This window comes from Aethalodelphis obliquidens, unplaced genomic scaffold (genome assembly GCF_003676395.1).
Source record: "Aethalodelphis obliquidens isolate GAN/ISIS:26980383/991018 unplaced genomic scaffold, ASM367639v1 scaffold10, whole genome shotgun sequence".
NCBI classification, from domain to species: domain Eukaryota; kingdom Metazoa; phylum Chordata; class Mammalia; order Artiodactyla; family Delphinidae; genus Aethalodelphis; species Aethalodelphis obliquidens.
Genome location: NW_020837954.1, coordinates 25,423,065 through 25,442,071, shown reverse-complemented (window position 1 = coordinate 25,442,071; position 19,007 = coordinate 25,423,065). Strand labels below are relative to the sequence as shown.

General features: G+C 42.2%; 1 protein-coding gene and 1 long non-coding RNA gene across 26 annotated transcripts in view; one reads left to right on the top strand and one right to left on the bottom strand.

Moving 5' to 3' along the window:
* NIN (ninein) overlaps positions 1 to 19,007 on the top strand; it is a 104,630-nt gene that overhangs the window by 2,845 nt on the left and 82,778 nt on the right. For 23 of the 25 annotated variants that reach the window (XR_003433631.1, XR_003433630.1, XR_003433633.1 and 20 more), the window contains exons 3-4: positions 6,017 to 6,220; positions 16,957 to 17,038. Coding sequence is in view for 20 of the 25 variants with exons in the window: in XM_027111205.1 (XP_026967006.1) it covers positions 6,038 to 6,220; positions 16,957 to 17,038 (265 nt within the window). In the remaining 5 variants the exon portion in view is untranslated. Of the gene's footprint in view, positions 1 to 6,016; positions 6,221 to 6,387; positions 6,508 to 16,956; positions 17,039 to 19,007 lie in introns of those variants that run through there. The other 2 variants (XM_027111215.1, XM_027111216.1) reach the window with 2 other exon arrangements.
* Positions 7 to 6,001, bottom strand: LOC113622740 (uncharacterized). The gene is made up of 2 exons (XR_003433635.1): positions 4,509 to 6,001; positions 7 to 869 (listed from the first exon to the last, which is right to left on the bottom strand). It is a non-coding gene; the product is annotated as an uncharacterized LOC113622740 (long non-coding RNA).

Below are 19,007 nucleotides of genomic sequence, written 5' to 3'. Positions count from 1 at the left end.
ACTTTATTGCAATTTATATCAGCAATTAACCATTTATTCAAGCTTCTAGATACAAAAATGACGAACTATTTATGACCTAATCCTCCCTTAAAAAGCAAAGTTGGGAAAATACTGTTTATAGATATAGAGAAGTGCTTCATTTTTATACCCCAGGGAACGGTAGTCAGAGCTGCAGGCATTCTAAATTAATTAGAGTAAATATGGCTCAAGAAGTGAAAGTTGTTACAAGCTGTCTCTTTTAAGAAAGTAGCAAAAATGCAGCTGTTTTCTGCTTCCGTAATTTTACTTAGTAGCTGATTACAGGTCATTGAATCTACCATGTGCTAACCTAATGATTTTATTCCTCCAGCCATCCTGAGTTAATGACTTGATTGGGTAATCCACCTAGCTATTAGGTTTAACAAAAGCTTGGGTTTGCTACATCATTCAGGGTGGTAAAATACTAAAGCTTATTTATGTTTCAGAATAAATGCTAGTGGGATACCCTTAGTTAAATTAATTTTTTCTGTAGCTAGCAAAGGTTGTTATTTTCTTTCCAATTTAATATGATTCTTTTCCGGTGTGGTGGCCTTTAAGCTTTTGTGTTATATTCTTACACTCTGATTTTATTCTTGCTGATACTCTTGTGCTTTTAGTATCCAGCTAGAAGTGAGGTGCTATCTGAGCAGAGAGGAGGCTATCTGACAGTAATCAGTTTGATGGGCAGCAGTTTTGGGCAGAAATATTCTATTATCAACACATAAATGGGGACAATTGCTTTTTCTATTAAGCTTTTGCTAAACTTGAATTTATTCTCGTCACTATTTCACGTTGTGCTGAAGTTAGTCCAAAACGGTAAGCCTGGAAATCTTTGCAGCAAATTCAAGTGTCTGCAAAAAAGAGAAGAAAAAAGAAACATTTTATTTTGACTATTGGCCTTATGAGGCTCTGACCTGCCAAACGGTGAAAGCTAAAGGCGTGAATGAAAAGCTTTGCCAAAGCAGAGTTTGTCCACGTTCGTCTCTTTAGTTATAAAGTAAATTAGTCACTTGGTGGTCACTGCCTGGACTGTGGACCCTCAACAGCTATGTCTGAACACAGATCCGAAAGCATCTATTATGATACCCAGGGAAAGCTGCTGAGCCAGGAGGGGCATCCAGACATTCCTTGTAGCTGTTCAGCTGCTAGACCATCTGGAGGGGAAATAAAAGGCCTGGGCTAGGGCTCTGGCATTGTGTTCATTTTATTATTTGGTTTTTCCTTGCCAGACTCTGTCTCCTTTTCACTCCCTTTGGCCCAGAGCAGACGTCCCCTTTGGCTGGTCTGCCATTCTTAGAAGCTCCTTTCTATACCTTGGATGCTGGAAAGTTCACAAGTTCATGGATCCACTTCATGTGGACCTTATGTTGGGGACTTCATTATCCCAGCAGCACCTCCACCTTGCTCTTTTCCGATCCCAGTTGGCACTGTGATTTCATGAGTCAGGGCTGCCAAAGGGAGCACAGTGACACCAGTCTCTGATGGACTTCCCTGTCAGGGTCTGCTCATTCTGGCAGCCTTGTTTTGAGTTATCTGGAAGGAAAATACTCTGAATAGTTCTTATTATGGGCGGTTGTTGGGTGGTAATTGTTATGATTAATGGCTCTTTGCATCTGCCTCTTATTTAATCATCCCTTGTTAGAACTCCAGAATATTGCCCACACTGGCCCTTTTATTCCAAAGGAGTCATGAAGGCTTCTGGCAACTTGACTGGGAAGGTAGGTGGTGATGAGAGGCCCAGGTTTGTGGCAGGCTTTATAAAACTGGAATTGTCCTTGGCAATTTGAAGGACGATTTATCATTCAAAACCCAACTTCCTTCATCTCTAAGGAAGATTCCTGTCACTGGTGAGTGTCAGCTAGGCTCTGACTCTGGAAAGCATTGAATTGCACAGATTAGACATGCTTAAATATTTGTGGGGGGAAGTGCTTTAACAATGATCAGTTTCTGGACTGTGCCCATTATCGAAGACACAGGACTCTTCATAATCATATTTATGTAAAAGTGCTTGTCTTCTTTGCCTTTAAATCCCAAAGCTACTTTAGAAAAAAGAGAATGCTTATTCTGTGTATCCTTAGTGTCTCATAGGCTATAATTAGTCAATAAATGAATCAAGGCACATAGGGAGGAAGGAACCCCACCCCTCCTCCTTCCATTTTGGAGGAGCTTAGTTTATGGCCACCAAGTGTTCCATGGTCATTTCTAGTTCTTGTTACCGTTCAGCTGGTTAACACATAAAAGTGGAGATAAGTGATTTGTCAATGATACCGTTCCAGTGGTCCCATTCACGTGTTCTGTGTGCACGTGTAGGACTAAGAGATAGTATAGAGTCAGACCAGAGTTCAAATCGCAGGTCCATGACCATTATTAGCGTTGTATCATTGGACAAGTAGCTTAACCTTGCCAAGCCCCAGTTTCTACATATTAAATGGGAATGTGAGATCTACTTTAAAGAATTAGGAGGATTAAATGAAATCATTTATGCTAAGTACTCAGCATAGGCCAGATTTAGAGTAAATGCTCAGAAGTTTAAAAAAAAAAAGTGTCTTCTGAACTTCCAACTATATTTCAGGCTTTCTGCTTTAGTTTGACATTAAATTTATCAATAATCTGCCTTTGAAGACTGAGGAAGCACTGAACATTACCTACTACTGTTACCATTTAGTAATACGATATGGCTTATGTTTATAATATGTCCCTCGCCCATTCTTGCTTTCTGGGTTATGGCGTTCCGCAGCTCCTGTTTTGCTTCTAGGAAGGCAGATCTATGACCTGTTGATGTATGTAAGTTACCCCTCTTCAGTTTACCCCTCCTTTGCAAATCGCAGGTATTTTCTTAGTTGTTTTCTCAATTCCCCTCTTGTATCAGCTTTCTCTGGGATTAGCCGCTCTTGCTTGCCATATTTAACCCTGAGAACAACCTACCAGATGGGTATTATTATTCTCATTCTATAAACAAGGGGACTTGGGAAAGTATTTTAAAACAGATTCTCCTCCAAAGTCATATCCCATAACAACAACAAAAATGCAGCTGAAAATTGAATCCACTGGCTTAATGACTAAATCATAGAAACCAACTTCAGATGGCGCTACGTGGTACAGTCTGGCAGTGGGTGCTCGCTTTCTACTTATGCTTGGATATGTCTAAGACTGAAAATGCCTTTGAAAAGGGGTTGGATGGGGAAAGTAGAGGTATGCTTGTGGAAGGAGTAGGTGTCTCCAAGTCTTCCTATGCTCATTTCTGTAGCGTTCATTCAGGGTAAGTTTCCTTGTAAGGAACCTCCATATCCTAAGTCAGTCCATGATGTTTTACTGAGTCCCTGGTGTGAAGAACAGACTGTACTATGCATTTGGGGGAAGCTATAAAAGAAATTGAAATTGTGAACCTTGCCCTTCAAGAAATTTCTGCCAAGTGGGGAGAAAAATAATTCTTGCACATGAAATTACTGATGAACGTTTGGGGAATAAAATCAGCCAGTAAAAATGCCTTCTGTGCTAGAAGAGTACTGACAACTTGTCACCATATGTAACGTCTTTTGGATGTTTCCATATGATCATTTGTTCTCCAGCGGTGGGGCCGTTTTCCCTGTTAAGTCAAAAGAATGTTTTACTAAGCACAGTCCTTGAGAAGCAGGGAGATGAAATAAAGAGATAACAAAGGAAAGTTGCTGTGAAATGAAAGAGGTTTGATTTAGTGGAAATCCAATGACCTCCCAGAGAGCAGGGCATGATAGCGTATCAGATTCAAAGCTGTGGATAAGATTGGGACTTCTCAGTACATTGTGAGACTTTTTTTTTTTATATTGAAGTACAAATGAACTTATTTACAGAACAGAAATAGACTCACAGACATAGAAAACAAACTTATGGTTACAGTTACCAATGGGCAGATAAATTAGGAAGATGGGATTAACAGATACACATTACCATTGTGACCTTTATGGTCCTCTTTCATTGGTTTAGATGGACAAATCCCCACCCCTTAAAATAATTATTAAAAGGGGAAGTGTTAGAATTCTTTCACTTTTGAGTTTTTCTTTTTCTTGTTTTTTTTTAAATGTAAAGTCAAGCAGAAGCAGAATAGTCTTGCTTTTATGACGTTGGTCAGATTCCAGCCCGGGGGACTGTAGAACTCAGAGAGTGAGTCTGAGAGCTGTGGCAGCCCTGAAAATCCCAGTGCATCTTGGGGATTCTCAGCAGATCTTAGGTGATGATGAACTGGGTGGATGCTAAGTGAACCTCATTAGCTAAGCCTTGGCCCCGTCTAAATTCCTAACTTTTGAGGCTTTGCTTAACACCTTGGCTTTTCATTTCGGATGCTTTGATGTTTATTTAGCACTCTCAGGTTATTTTGTAAACATTTACGTGGTGATTAGTTAACCCAACAGACCAACCCTGGGAAGGCAGCCAGAGCTAGCAGCACCGTAATAGAAAAACTGATAATTAGGAGAAGAGACCTGGGAGGCCAGGAGCCTGGACCAGAACATTACCTCTTTGCTTTAATGAGTGGCCCAGCTGTTTGGATCCATATTCTGACTTCACCTCATTCTGCTGAAACCCTTGGGATAGTCGTTGGCTCTGTTTTAGCTCGTCATGTTTTGAACAGTTGTCTCTGAAAAGAAAGCAACCCAGCTTAGAGCAGCACTGATGTGTTACAGAAGGCTCGCTTCTTTTCAGGTCTGGCCGCGTTCAGCATCTTAACGTGTGTGGTTCCCGTGCTGTAATGATCTTCCCTATAACATCACCTCTAAGTTAAGAGTTTTCTGACCCAGGACTCGGTTTAGTTAAAGGTGTGCTTTTAAAAGTAGAATGTTGGTTGCCAGGGACTAGGGGAGGGGAAATGGGAGTTGCTGGGCAGCGGGTATAGAGTTTCAGTCATGCAAGATGGGAAAGTTCTAGGGATCTGCTGTACAGCAGTGCGTGTGTAGCGAACAAATACGGTACTGCATACTTAAACTGTTGTGAATAGGGTGGATTCCATGTTATGTGTTTTTTATCACAATAAAAAATTATATTGGCAAGATAAATACTTTTTTAAAAAGGTGCTGCTTTTTATAGTCAAGGGTCTGGTTCTGCGATCCTTGTTTGAGCTGGCCGAGGTCACCCTCTCAAGGGCATATGTTCTGTTTGGCTTCCATTGCATCATTGTGAAGGTACCTTCACATGCGAAGGTTTCAGGCTTCCGTTGGAAAACCCAACACATTAAAAGTGAATTATTGTGCAAGCAAAAAACCAGATTTCATTCTTCAAGTATTGAGGGACCTAGAATTTTATGATATATATTTTTAGCAAACAAGATTCTGAGAGATATTGATGACTCTGTGTTTTCACAAATCCCATGAAATGTGGAAACATGGAAAGTCTGGGGTTAGGGTGGATCAGAGAGATGGAAGACCTATTAACCAGGAGTACAGGGGGGAGACTGTCTAGGTAGTGGAGGGTCCTGAGATTCTGTGTGATTCACAGGTGGTCTGTGGCTCCTTCGAACCTCATTGAAAGGCTGCAGTTGTGTTTTCCCCTTTCTCTAGGCAGCTAAGCATTACCTAAAACTCCCTGGGGCTGAAGCGAGCCTCAGGGAATACTCTTCCTGTCACACCTCAGGTAATTGCACCAGTGAAGTTAATTGAGTTGTTTTTTGAGGAACTCATGTAAGAAGTGTTTGATCTTATGTAAACAGGGAGTGGTTTTGTATCAGAAGCATTCATGCAGTGCCTCTTTGCTGCAGCCCTCCAGTCTGACTACGGTGGGGGGCAGTAGGCTGAAGAAAGAGAAGGGAAACGCCTTGGCAAGTTGCAACATCTGGCAGGTCCTCTGGAGCGGGAGGTGTAGTGTTACCTCCCCTGCTGACCCTCACAAGGTCCCGATGGACCAGCATGAGGGGACCGGGACACACAGAGTGTTCTTCCCAAGGGGCTGGCAGGGGTAGGAGTGGCTAGTGGAGGGGCGGTGGCAGGACTCCAGCGCTGCCACCACCCATCCCCCTCTCTGTCCCGCACAGGTGAGCGCTGTGGGCGATGGGATGGATGAGGCGGAGCAGGACCAGCATGAGGCCCGACTCAAGGAGCTGTTTGACAGTTTTGACACGACGGGCACCGGGTCCCTGGGACAGGAGGAACTCACCGACCTTTGCCACATGTTGAGCTTGGAAGAGGTGGCCCCGGTGCTGCAAGAGACGCTGCTTCAGGACAACCTCCTGGGCAGGGTAAGGCCTGGGAAGAGGCGGGGTGGGGTAGGGGGTTGGGAAGTGGGTGTGGTTTCTGCCCGGGCGCTGGGGGTGGGGCGAACCACAAGTGTTGCAACTTGTTTCTAACATCCTGGAGGTGTGTGCTTGTAGCTGTTAACCTGATAAACAGAAAAAAGAAAAAGGAAAAAATAAAAAGTAATGGGTGTGACTTAGCAGCGCAGTTTGCTCCGGTGATGAGGGCCCGCTTTAATTTGTGCTCTGGAATGAAGGTGTCCTCTGAGCCTCTCAGATGAAAAGAGAAAAAGGTAACAAGAGGATGTTTTCCAGTGCTTTCCTTATTCTTTGTGTATCATTTTATGGACTCCACACTCATCAAGAGAGGGGGCTGAGATTTCCATGGAAGTGAAGGAAAGTACAGTAAGAAAACTGCCATTGCCAGGAAGAGCAGCTTGCTGTTACGACTTTCACTCCCCATAAAGCTGTTTCTCATGAGGATTGTTTCTAGGGTAAAGTATTAATTAAACCTTTCACCCAGAAAATAAGACAGGAGGGTAAGTGCAGTTTTACTTAAAACCCAGCACGACTTGCTTCCGACAGGGGTGTGCGTGTGTACTGATACTAGCTTTTACATACGAAAACAAATAGTCACGTTCTCCCCGTAGATCGAGTCACAGATGAGTAAGAGGTGAGAAGGGGTCCTTTTTTCCCTCTTGCTGTTAGTGGGAAGGATGTCTTGACCTGACAGTGTCTTCAGTTCTCATAATTAAAATTGAGAGCATCATTTGTATGGCTTTGAGTTGAATCTTGCTGCTGGTGTTTTGCATGATGAGAAGGAAAAATGGGCCGTACTTTTTGAGCTCTGTTGCTGCCATCGCTGACACTTTGTAGACGTCCGTTTTTATCACGTGGTATAAATTGAGGAAGCAGCTGTGAAACTCAACTTTATTCCAGTGACCAAACTTCCTTTTCTTCATTTCATTTTCACTGTCTCTTAGCTGAAGCTTTGGGCAGGTGGCCTCAGATACAGTGCAGTGTATTGGCTCTCTGTGATGTGAGATGGACGGGAGTGGCGATCATCCTGAAGTTGAATGATGTTCTTGGGGGCCTGGCACCGTGGAGGTGGCATTTAACAGGGCTCACACTTAAAGAAAGTGTGAGTTTTTGTAAAATTAGAACCATTTTTGGTAACTTTGGGGGCATTAGCTGCTTGTGAATACACATGATCCCTAAAAAATGCTTAAAATCTTGCTTTGAAAGCAATAGAGATGGGAGCTTTGAGAATTAAACGACTTGCTTCTCATCATGTAAGGCACTCAAATGTTTTCTAGTTCTGCCTCAATCTCAGAGACTTCGGGGAGCCAACAGAGTAGCGTTTCTCCCTGTCGTCCTTGGGGATCTCAGTCCTTTGGGTATCTGAGGAAGAGTGTCAAAGTGGGGATCTGTTTTCACACCTATTAAAGCCGGAGAAGACATGATACAACTTCAGGTTTCCTTGAGAGCCAGTGTAAATGTGGAACCCGCTGCTGTAAACAGATTGCTCCCTGGCAGCAGATCGACAGCTTGCTCTCCAGATGCTACACATCCTTGCCCTCCTTTGGCAGACTAAAACAGGGGCCCAGTTATCGATTGATTCGTTAATGACTTGACACTACCAGCCCGCCTTTACGTGTGCTCTTCGCCTGCGAATAATGAATACCTAAGTGGTCTATAGCCTGATATTTACTTAGTGAGCCAGTGATAAAAGTTAAATAGATGTATGCATATAGATTTCATGGGGGAGGTCCCTGGCGGTTGTCTTGAGAGCAGGGTTGGCATGAAGTAATGCACTACTGTTAGATTTGCATTTTCTATGAAACTGAATTATTCTCAGATGATCACATAAACTGGGCCATATGCTGTTAAGATACTCTGTATGGTCTACAATTTTAAATTATAAAGAAAAAAATTTCCTTAGACTTCACTGGAGAATTCCGAGTTCTACCATCTTGATATACTGAAGAGGAATCATAAGTTGTAACATTATAAAATTGTAAGCTGTTTCTAATACCAGCCGTCTTTCTTCTCTTTAGATGGTATTTATAGAAAAATATGTAAGAGTTAGCAGTTTGGTTTCATAAAAAAGGAGAAAGAAATAACAGCATGACAAACGTAAATATATTCATCGATTCGTTAATTCAAAAAATATGTATTGTGTATGTCCGGTATGTCAGCATTCTAATGGTCTTATGGTATGAGTGCAACTTATGTTTATTGTAAACTAAAGTTTTCCATTAAATTGGCTTTTGGAGCACATTAGTACCCATCAGCCTACTGGATGCTTGTGGTTTTAATTTTGTCTTTTATATCATAACAAGTATAATTTTTAAATAAAAGAAAACATCTGAGTTTTACCTCCTTTGGTATTAAGCTGAATTAATCTTTTTTGTTGAAAAAGAAATAAGGTAAAAAGCATTTTCTCCCTCAGCTAAGAATATTGTCTGTTTATTTTTTATCTTAAGATCCATCTTTCATAACTTCTTGTCCTTTTTTTTTTTTAAAGCCTAATGTTTTTTATGACAGTTGTCAAGGAAAGTAACTTAAATCGACTTGCCATTTTCATGCATTTTACTAATGGGCCATTTACCCTCAAATTAATCTGTCTGATCTTGCTTTATAACTTGAAACCATATTCCCCTGAGCATGGTGGTTACCCTGTAAATGTTTGAAATGCCCAAAGATTACGGATCACTGATTTAAAGGAAAGAGGACATTGCTGGTAGGTGTTTCCTACTAGGTTATCAAAAGAGCTCCATTCATATCTTTGTCATCAGTTAAGCACCTGTCGGGTGGGTCAGACCCCTCAAGACAAGGGATTCCTTGAAACACTGAGGAACTTATAGTCTGGTCAGGTAACATTCCTGGCAGGTGAATAGTACTGGGAGTAAATACTACAAACTTTTAAGAAAGGGAACAGGGCTTCCCTGGTGGTGCAATGGTTGAGGGTCCGCCTGCCGATGCAGGGGACACGGGTTTGTGCCCCGGTCCAGGAGGATCCCACATGCCGCGGAGCTGCTGGGCCCGTGAGCCATGGCCACTGAGCCTGCGTGTCTGGAGCCTGTGCTCCGCAACGGGAGAGGCCACAACAGTGAGAGGCCCATGTACCGCAAAAAACAAAACAAAACAAAACAAAACAAAGGGAACCATGTTAGCTCACTTATTGAACGAAGTTTCCACCCAAGCAATTAATTCCAGTTGTAGTTGCTTCCTGTTTATTGTGCCTTTTAAAGGAAGTGTTTCCACATGCCTCTCTATTTCCTTTATTAGAAATCAGAACCTAAAAAAAAAAAAAAAAAGAAATCAGAACCTAAAGGTGATAATTTACCTTGGTTTTGTTGAAGCCTTTATTTAGTTAGGTCCAGCTTTAGAAATACATTTTCCTTTCCTTATTGAATATACTAACTTTGAGACAAAGCTGCCCCCCCATCCCCTGAGCTTCCCTGCTCTACTCTTTAATATGAATCTAGATGCTGACATATTTCATGTTCTTGACACTCTTTAGAATCAGAACAAGCCGCGTGGTAGCAGAACTTACCATTGGCTTCCAAAGAGTCCCATAGGTGTGTGGACTTTGGTCATCAAAGGCACTTTGGAATTTTTTGTATTAAAATTTGATAACTGTACAAGTATATAATTCCACTCCGCTTTTGCAGTTTTCATTTTCAAGTGCTTGTGTTCTTTTATAAACATCACGATTAATTGTATATGGCCATTTGCTGGTTTGTTTCCACTTCATTCAGCTTTTTAAGATTTCTTTCACTTATATACATTTTAACTGTTTGAAAAGTGAATCAGAAGTACAGCAGTACTTTCTGGTGGTGATTATTTGTACTTGTTCTCTATGTGCAAAACTACCCTTGATCATCAAACAGTGCCTGTTTATAACCACCCCATGTTCATACTCCTGTTTCATATTATTGATCTGGGCTTTTTGAATGAGTTGGAGGGAAAGGTGGGAACATTTCTCATTACATCTCTTAAATGTCTGAACCTTTGCCATCTATCTTACTGTTTAACCTGAAACAGTGAGGGATATTTTCTAATTCCATTTTGGTCTTGTGACTCTGTGGGGTTGATTTGAACTCCTAAGGGTCTATAGTTCACATTTATAAACAAAAAGACCTTCTGATTAAGAGGCTGCAAGACTTGCGTCTTTTCTTTATTAACACTTTCTTGTCAACCTCACTGCAAAATTGACTTTGGTGTTGTATACTGTGAACCTCGCAAGGTATTTAGTTTGACATAAAGCAAGGGCAAAGGGGAGGGCTGGCCTTCCAGCAGCCTGTTGGGAAGGCCTTCTACTCTCAACAAGAGGTATGAGCAAGTGCTAAATGGCTGTTCTTCTCTACCTACTTTATTTCAGTAATGACTGTCACTCCCACCAGAGAAAGTATGATCAGGAATGCTCATTAGATTTCTGCAGTATTCCATTTATACTTTTATGAGTAGCTTCTTGTTTGGATGGAGGGGACTTATAGTTCTTCAGTGTCCAGCACAGATTTTAGACTTCAGTGTTCATCTGTATGACAGAGAAACCTAGAACCCAGAACTTGGAAAAAGATGGTGACTTGTCTGGGGTCAGGCAACTCATTTGAAGCAGCATCAGGATGGGAACCCAGATTTCCCAGTCCCTGAGTTTGAATGCATGTCTCCACAGCCTCCTCAGACTCCACATATGCAAATATGGATCTCATTCTCCATCCCCCGCAACCCACCCCCATCCTCAAACTCCCTCCCCCACCACATGGATGCCGTATGCTATTGGAGCAGTCTTTGAATCAGACCTGGATTCAAGTACTGACTCCTGCCATTTTTTAGCCATGTATGTACATTATCTTAAATACTCTGAGCCTCAGTTTCTTCATCTCTATAATGGGAAAAATAATACCCTCCCTATAAGATTGGGATGAGGTTGACTTAGAGCATGTGTATCAAAGGCCCATCTAGGAGCCAGGAACACAGTTAACTACTGTGTCCTGTGTCTCCCTGTACACTGCCCCCCTCCATCTCTTACACGCTGAGAGTGGGTTTTCGATAAATGGTGACTTCCCAGGAATGATTTTCTGAGAAAGCTCATTAGAGTAGGGAATGGATTTGCTAGCAAGTCTCTTGTGTGGCGGTGGTTTGCATCTGTTTCTATCTGTAGGCAGGGCTCCTTGGGTCCATCTTGGAGTACAGCTTCACACAGTCGCTTTAGGTTTTACAAACCCACCTCTTAAAATGGCCTTTGCCTCTCTCCACGTTGTCTGCAGTAAATGACTACTAAGCTGCAAAAACCTAAATGCTGTATTTAGGAGAAAACATTTGTAACTGTATCTTTCATCATGAAACCATGTCTCTTTGTTCTTCTGTGTCATTTCTCTTTGCATAATGCTGTCAGTTATTTTCCTCTACATTGACCTTCTGGTGAGTCCATATTTCTATACCCATTTTAGCTAACACTTAATGTTTTGAATGTCCTTTCTTTGATTTCCCTGTGTATTAATGGCTGCAAACCTCCTAAGTGTGATGAGAGTTACGTGGGCCTTTGTCTGGTCTAATAAGCCCACTTTGTTGAACGCTGGCTTGAGCCCTCTCATCTCAGGTCTGTTTGAAGTGCTGCCTGCACACATGGGGAAACCGTATGCATCTGATCTCCATGATTGCTCGAGATGATTTTATGCAACGTTAAGTTCCTCATTCTACTTCCTGTTACAGGGTTTTTTTGTGTGGTTTGAAATAGAATTTGTTTCTTATGCTGTGCTTAAATTATTTTTTCAGAAAGGCAAATTATGTTTCTCAAAAAGCATTCCTATGAAATTTGGGGAGGAAAAGTGATGAGGTAAATTTCTATTAAGCGGTGGTGACACATGACAAAAAAATGTCAGATTTAACTAGTCTTCCTGTTAATTTAGTTTAAATGTCATGTGTGTTTTTAGTCAGTCATGTAATTTTCCCATTGCTGCAAACTGCCCTTTGAGGCATACAAGGTATAGGAATGCTTGTAAAATGAATGGCGGCAATTATTATTCAAATGAGGGGGTACCAGCCGAGGTGCACATGGCTCTCGCTGGTTACCATGTGAGATTTAATCGCATTGTATATTTCTGAAGATTTCTAAATTTTAACAGAATACAATAGTAAAGCTCCCTTGGAGGAGAAAAAATGGTACTTCAAAATTACAGGGACTGAATTGAGTGAGCCCACTGACGTGCATTTCTTCACAATAAGGGCATTTATTCACGGTTTGGTTCTCGGTTGTGCCCTGAGGGGCTTTTCTGCCCCATCTGTATTCATGAGCATTGATGGAAAATAGTAGTCACCGGCCTCTATTAGAGAACTCTCTTGAAAGATGTGGAATTTACTGCTATTTAAAGCAGAGGGTCCGGTGTCTCTGCCCTCACAAGAAGGAAAATAAAGGGCAGTTTAAGACTTCAAGCTGCTCCAATTGTTTTTTGATCAGCTTGCCAGGTTTTTTGTTTTGGATTTTTAGATTCTTTCTGTGGGGGAAGAAGGGTGTCACCCAGATAGGCATTGCTGGATTGTGAAGAACCCCTGAGTTAATAATCATGTTTAGTTTTTTGTTTGTTTGTTTGTTTGTTTTTACGGTACGCGGGCCTCTCACTGTTGTGGCCTCTCCCGTTGCGGAGCACAGGCTCTGGATGCGCAGGCTCAGCGGCCATGGTTCACGGGCCCAGCCGCTCCGCGGCATGTGGGATCCTCCCGGACCGGGGCACGAACCCGTGTCCCCTGCATTGGCAGGTGGACTCTCAACCACTGCGCCACCAGGGAAGCCCCCATGTTTAGTTTTTTATAGATTTTTTTCCTTCTAAAATGTGGCTGATTTAATACATCCTAAGTCCATTTGGAAACCTTTAAGCTCTGCCTGTGAACATCTTGGAGAAGTCAAATGTCACAAAACTGTCCCTCTTTTCCTCCCTGCTGGCCTACTAGGACATACTCATTTATCAGAGGCCCCTACCAGCTTTTTCTGTCTCTCTCAAAGTATTTGCTAGGTTCTGCCTTGTATTATAGTTACTAATCAACTTTCTTCTCTTCTTCCCCATTCCACCCTCCCACACTCTAGAATCTTATATATTCTCTTGCTCTGTGTCCTCTGAGTCCCCAGTGTCCTACTTTGTACCTGGTGACATTGTGTGAAGTTGAGGATTTGACCTGGAGCAGCAGAGGGATTTCCCTGAGAGGTCAGACCAGGAGTGAAGAGGGCCTGGGGCAGGCAGGGTGGCTGGACTTTGATGAGTCCATTCAGAAGGCCTCAGTTCTCCCGGTAACTCTATCACTTCAAGACAGGTGGCCTTGGGCAAGGCACATGCTTCCTCTGAGCCTCTCTCCCCTCAGTTCAAAGGAGGGACCTTGACCATCTCTCATGGATGTCGTGAGATTCAACTGGCCAAATATCCAGGACAGAATGAGCCTACAATAATGCTCCCAGAACTCGGATTAATATAATTTTCTAATAACTGGATCTCTTACCCCATTTAGTGGCAAACTTTAAAAAAATTTAAAAGGGGTTAACCATTGGGGATTGAGAAAATTTTATTAAAGTTTTACCCTACCAAATAGTATAATAAACATCATGAGGTTATTCTTGATCATTTAAAATCTTCTTGGTCTGTCAGTTATTCTTCTGTATTATAAGAACAATACCCTCAGGATTTATTTAGCAGTACGTAGATCCTTGCCTCAATACTAAATAGCCCCAGTCTATTAGGTTTTGAGTGCGTATGTCTTTTAAACTGCTTTTAAGTATAAAAAATTATACTTTACTTTTGTTCGAGGGGGTATAGTTAATGTCTTCTCTCAATCCCAGTATGTCAGTAGCTACTTCTTGTACTTACCTTGAAGTGTCTCTGTCTTTTAGTTGCTGTTTCTAATCTGTAGGGGGTTGGGAAGCAGGAAAATGAAGTTGATAATAAATCATGTAGAGTGAGAGGAAATAGCTTCTGAGTCGGTTCCAGGGCATATTCTACAAGAAGAGTGAGTGGGCTTTACGACACCTTCCTCAGCTTTGGACACCACGTGTCCGCTTCCCGATTGTCTGCCATGCTCTAGAGGACTGAGGCTGAGAGAGGAGCAACCTCTATGTCCGTGAGGTACATACTGTCTCAGAAGTGGGTGTGTTTGTATGAGGCCTAAGTGTCCCTTGAATCTGGTATAATAAAGTCTTAGAAGTTGGTTAGAATTAACTTCCAGGTTATTGACGTCTTTGTCATGTTTGGAGGTTGGGGGAAGTAAACTTGAGATCCAGAAACCCCTGAGTTACCTGCATGGCTAATCCCCGCCGAGTTGAACTATGTTAGGACTAAATTCCGAAGGGCTCTTTCCAATGACCTCTATCAAAACTGACACGTTGAAGAGACCCAGCAGAGACCCACAGAGTCAGATATAAAGGTTGTGAAAGTCTCAAGGCAACCACATCCCTTTTGAAACAGGAGCCTCCTTCTGTTCAACTCATTACTGTGGCAGTGAGGGACTCTGCTTTCATTTGGGTCGTGTCCACTGATACCCTAAGGGAGAGGAGAATCTCGGAGTTGGGGTCCCTAGACACAGCAGACCGGATCCATTTCTCTGATGCTGGCCAGCTGCACAGGTCCTGGGGAGAGGCAGGCTCCTGGGCCTCCTGCTGTCACCCCCGCCCTACCACTTGGCTGGTTGGGTCACTCTCATGGCCAGTTGCTTTGCTTGAAATATGGCCCTGTTTCTCTGTGAAAGTGGTGAGAACAGTCACCCCCATTACTAGTCCTGTTAGTAGTGTTAACTACCACTTGCTGACTACCTAGCAAGTCCCAGGAAGTTCTAGACACTTTACATAACTCTCATTTTATCTCCCTAAAGCCACTATGAGGGAGGCGGTAGTATAAATAACATAAAATACATGCAGTGCCCTTAGCAGTACCTGCCTGATTCCCTGTGACAGTTCTTGAGACTACGCGCTCCATGGCGGCTCTATCACCGGGGCCTAGGATAGGGCCTGGCCCATAGCAGCGGCCCAATAAATATCTGTTGAGCAAATCATAAAGATGAGTTGTTAGATAACCCATTTTTCAAGTGGAACAAACTAAAACTGGGAGAGGTTTGGTAATTGAGCCAGTTCACAGTGGCTGAGCCAGAGTCAGGACCTAGACCCAGCTGCTCCAGCTTAGAGCTTTCACTCCTCACCCTTCTCCTGCCCACCCTAAGAGGAAAGCCTGATTCTGGTAGGAAATAGTAGATGCCAGGGTGGGAGATGCCCCTGAGTGGGAGAGGCTTGGGTAGGTGCTGTTTGTGGGCCGGCTGGTTGGGAAGATGGCCTCGCCCCCGGTAACTGAAGCTGGATGCCACGGTGCCTGAAGCCCATCCCTGACTCTGGCGGAACCTAGTTCTCCTTCCTCCCCCAGGCTTCTCCGTGATTCGTCAGCTATGAAACCTAATTAGCACAGTTTATAATTCTGTAATCTTTTAGTCCTTCACTGATTGTACCACCCTGGCTCTTTAGCAGATGCCCTCCCTTCCTGAACAGACTTCTGCTCTGGCTGCACAAATATGCTGACTTTTAGTCTGTGTGATCTAAAGGAATATGATTTTAGAAAGCAATTTCAAGTAATCAAAATGAATGTGGTAGAGAAATCACATATTCTTTGGGAGAGAGTGGTAAACTGCAAGCATATGCTATTTTATGACATACGAATCTCAGTGGATTCCTCTCCTTTGCACTGATTTGCGTGAATAGGACATATGATTGGTTTCCTTCGTTGTTTAGATAACTAACAAGGTTTGCTGCTTTTCCACATTTAATTCAGAAGTGGTTTTTATCTGTCACTATATTTAATCTCCTAGGCAACGTTTTGTAATGATGTCTAAAGAGACCCATAGCAGCACAAGTTATACATTTACCGACTTTGTATTTACATACAGGGTTCTGTATAAATAGGCACCACGTTATTAAACTATAATTATGATGAGAAGAAATACCATCTCTCCCTTCTGCTGCATGGTGAGATCATGTAAATTTAAGTTATAGAAGAATGTACTTGACCATAAAGAAAACTATTTTATCCCGTTAACCAAAGTAATATCCCAATTCTGAGTATTCACTTAAGTGAAACTCAGGTTCTTTCCTACTTCAGTCAAGGTAATTGTATTTTTAAGAATTCGGGAGAATGCTTCCCAAGGTTCTTTTATTCTTTGTGTTTGCTATTGATTTCTATTTGTTTATAGAATTACAGGGGCCTTGGGAGATAAATATATAACGTATTCCTGCCTCAAGCAAGACTGTATTTCAAGTCATCTTCGAAAGGTAGTTTCCCCTCTTCTAGAATATCTTAAGAGATGAAAGCATCTTTGGGACATTGTTACAGAGGATCATTTACTTGGAAAGTTTTTCCTAGTACCTAACCTAACATCTTGCTCTTCCGGTCTTGTTTAGAAAAATTAAAGGAGCTAAGAATTCAAAACCTATCTTTTTCTGAGTTTATAAAGAGGGTTTTGATGTGTAGTTTTCCCCCTCAGGGTTGAATAAATATTGATATTAGTGTTGGTGACACTGGCGTGTAAAATGATCAGCCTATTTTCCCTTTAGTGCTTTAGAGAAATGAAGAAAAAAAGGAACAAAAACAGGTTATATGACTCACTTCAAGGCTGTCAGATGCTAACAAATGGTTCTGGAACCTTGTAGATGGATTTGTTTCCTTAAGGCTGTGGAAACTATTTTGAATTTCTTTTGAATTGTTTATTTTTAGGTGCATTTTGACCAATTTAAAGAAGCATTAATACTTATCTTGTCTAGAACTCTATCAAATGAAGAACACTTTCAAGAACCAGGTAAGGACACTAACTTTTCCTCTCTTCCTTCTGCTTTAAAAGTTGTCCAGGGAAGAATCTGGGGACCTTGAAGCATGTCTGTGAAAGCTTTGGGGCATCCGCCTCCCACAGATTGAGTGGGTATTTTTGACATGGTCATAAAAGCCTTGCAGCTGTTGCCCACTACGATGAGCCTTCTCTACCACAGCAGCGAATTGTGGAAGAAATCACTGGATTGTTCCTAGGAGGTGTGTCAGATGGTGTGGCCAAAACTCATTCTAGGAATGAGCAGAGTGGGGCTGAATGGTACTTCCTCCCTCCTCATTTCCTGTGAACGAGGAACAGTATGAACTGGGGGGGAGTTTTGTCTGAAAGAAGAAGGTTGGCCAATGAAGAGATAATTTTATTCGGTCCTACTGAGCGGATAGCCCTCTGTTACAGACCTTATCACATTATATTATAATTGTTTTTCTATCTCCTCTCGAGTGATAGTTCCTTATGGTCCACGTTTGTTCGTTTTTGTACTTTTAGTGCCTAATAGGATGTTTAGCACATAGTAAGTATCCAATGAACATTATGAAATGAAAAACTTAATACTATACTTCACTGATTTTTTTAAAGGCACCATAAATTATGACACAATTATTTTATATACCTCTAAAAAGAAAAATTATTCTCAATTATAATGGTAAAATGCCATTGTTTGTAAGACACATAATAATTTCAAAATATTCTAATCTAGGGGTGTGTGGGGGGAGGTTATGTCTTAAAATCAATGAAATATGGTAAATATTTAAGGGGAAGTCTAAAACAGTGTTGGAATTTATATTATAATACAGTCTGGTTTTATAAAAAAATAATCAGTGGTTATTAGGGGCTAGGATTAGAGGTTGACTATAAAGGGGCACAAGGGAATTTGGGGGGTGATGAAACTGTTTTATATATTGATTGTGGTGGTGGCTACAGATCTTACCAGTGTGTGTAACCCATAGAGAACTAAAAAAGAGAACACTAAAAATATAGTCCAGTGCTGAGACTGAGGAGAAATCATTGACAGTTTGTCACTGTAAGGAGTCACTCAGTGTGACCTATTTAGGAGAAGCACAAGTGGGAGCTCATGTCTTATCCTCACTGGTGATCTAGTTCTTCATCGTATCTTCTGAAATGCCCCAGATTTGTGTCATATGTATGAACTCTGCATTTAGCAGTGTTTTGGATTCTAGATTGAGTCTCCCCCTTTTTGCTAAGGTTATTGCCAACTCTGAGGCTTTCCAGAGCTCTCTGCAAGCCCCCAGTGGGCCTAGGAGGGAGGCTATTGCATTCTAGAGATTTTCCAGACAAAAAGTAGAATTTCTGTAGGTGACCACTGCTGGAACATGGACTTCTGTTCTTATGGGGTCTCACATTTTATTGGCAGTTTTACTTTTTTAAAGTTGTCATCTTGGGAATTCCCTGGCAGTCCAGTGATTAGGACTTGGCGCTTTCACTGCTGGGCCCCAGGTTCAATCCCTGGTCAGGGAACTAAGATCCCGCGGCCAAAAATAAATAAATAAAAATTTGAAATCAAGGTTGTCTTCTTTTTTTAAAAAAAATTTATTTATTTAATTTATTTATTTTTGGCTGTGTTGGGTCTTCGTTGCTGTGCACGGGCTTTCTCTAGTTGCAGCAAGCAGGGGCTACTCTTCGCTGCGGTGCGCAGGCTTCTCATTGCGGTGGCTTCTCTTGTTGTGGAGCACGGGCTCTAGGCACACGGGCTTCAGTAGTTGTGGCACATGGGTTCAGTAGTTGTGGCTCGCAGGCTCTAGAGCGCAGGCTCAGTAGTTGTGGCGCGTGGGCTTAGTTGCTCCGTGGCAGGTGGAATCTTCCCGGAACAGGGCTCGAACCCATGTCCCCTGCATTGGCAGGTGGATTCTTAACCACTGCGCCACCAGGGAAGCCCCAAGGTTGTCATCTTGATGACAATAGTGCAAGATCTAGGGACCCTGACTAG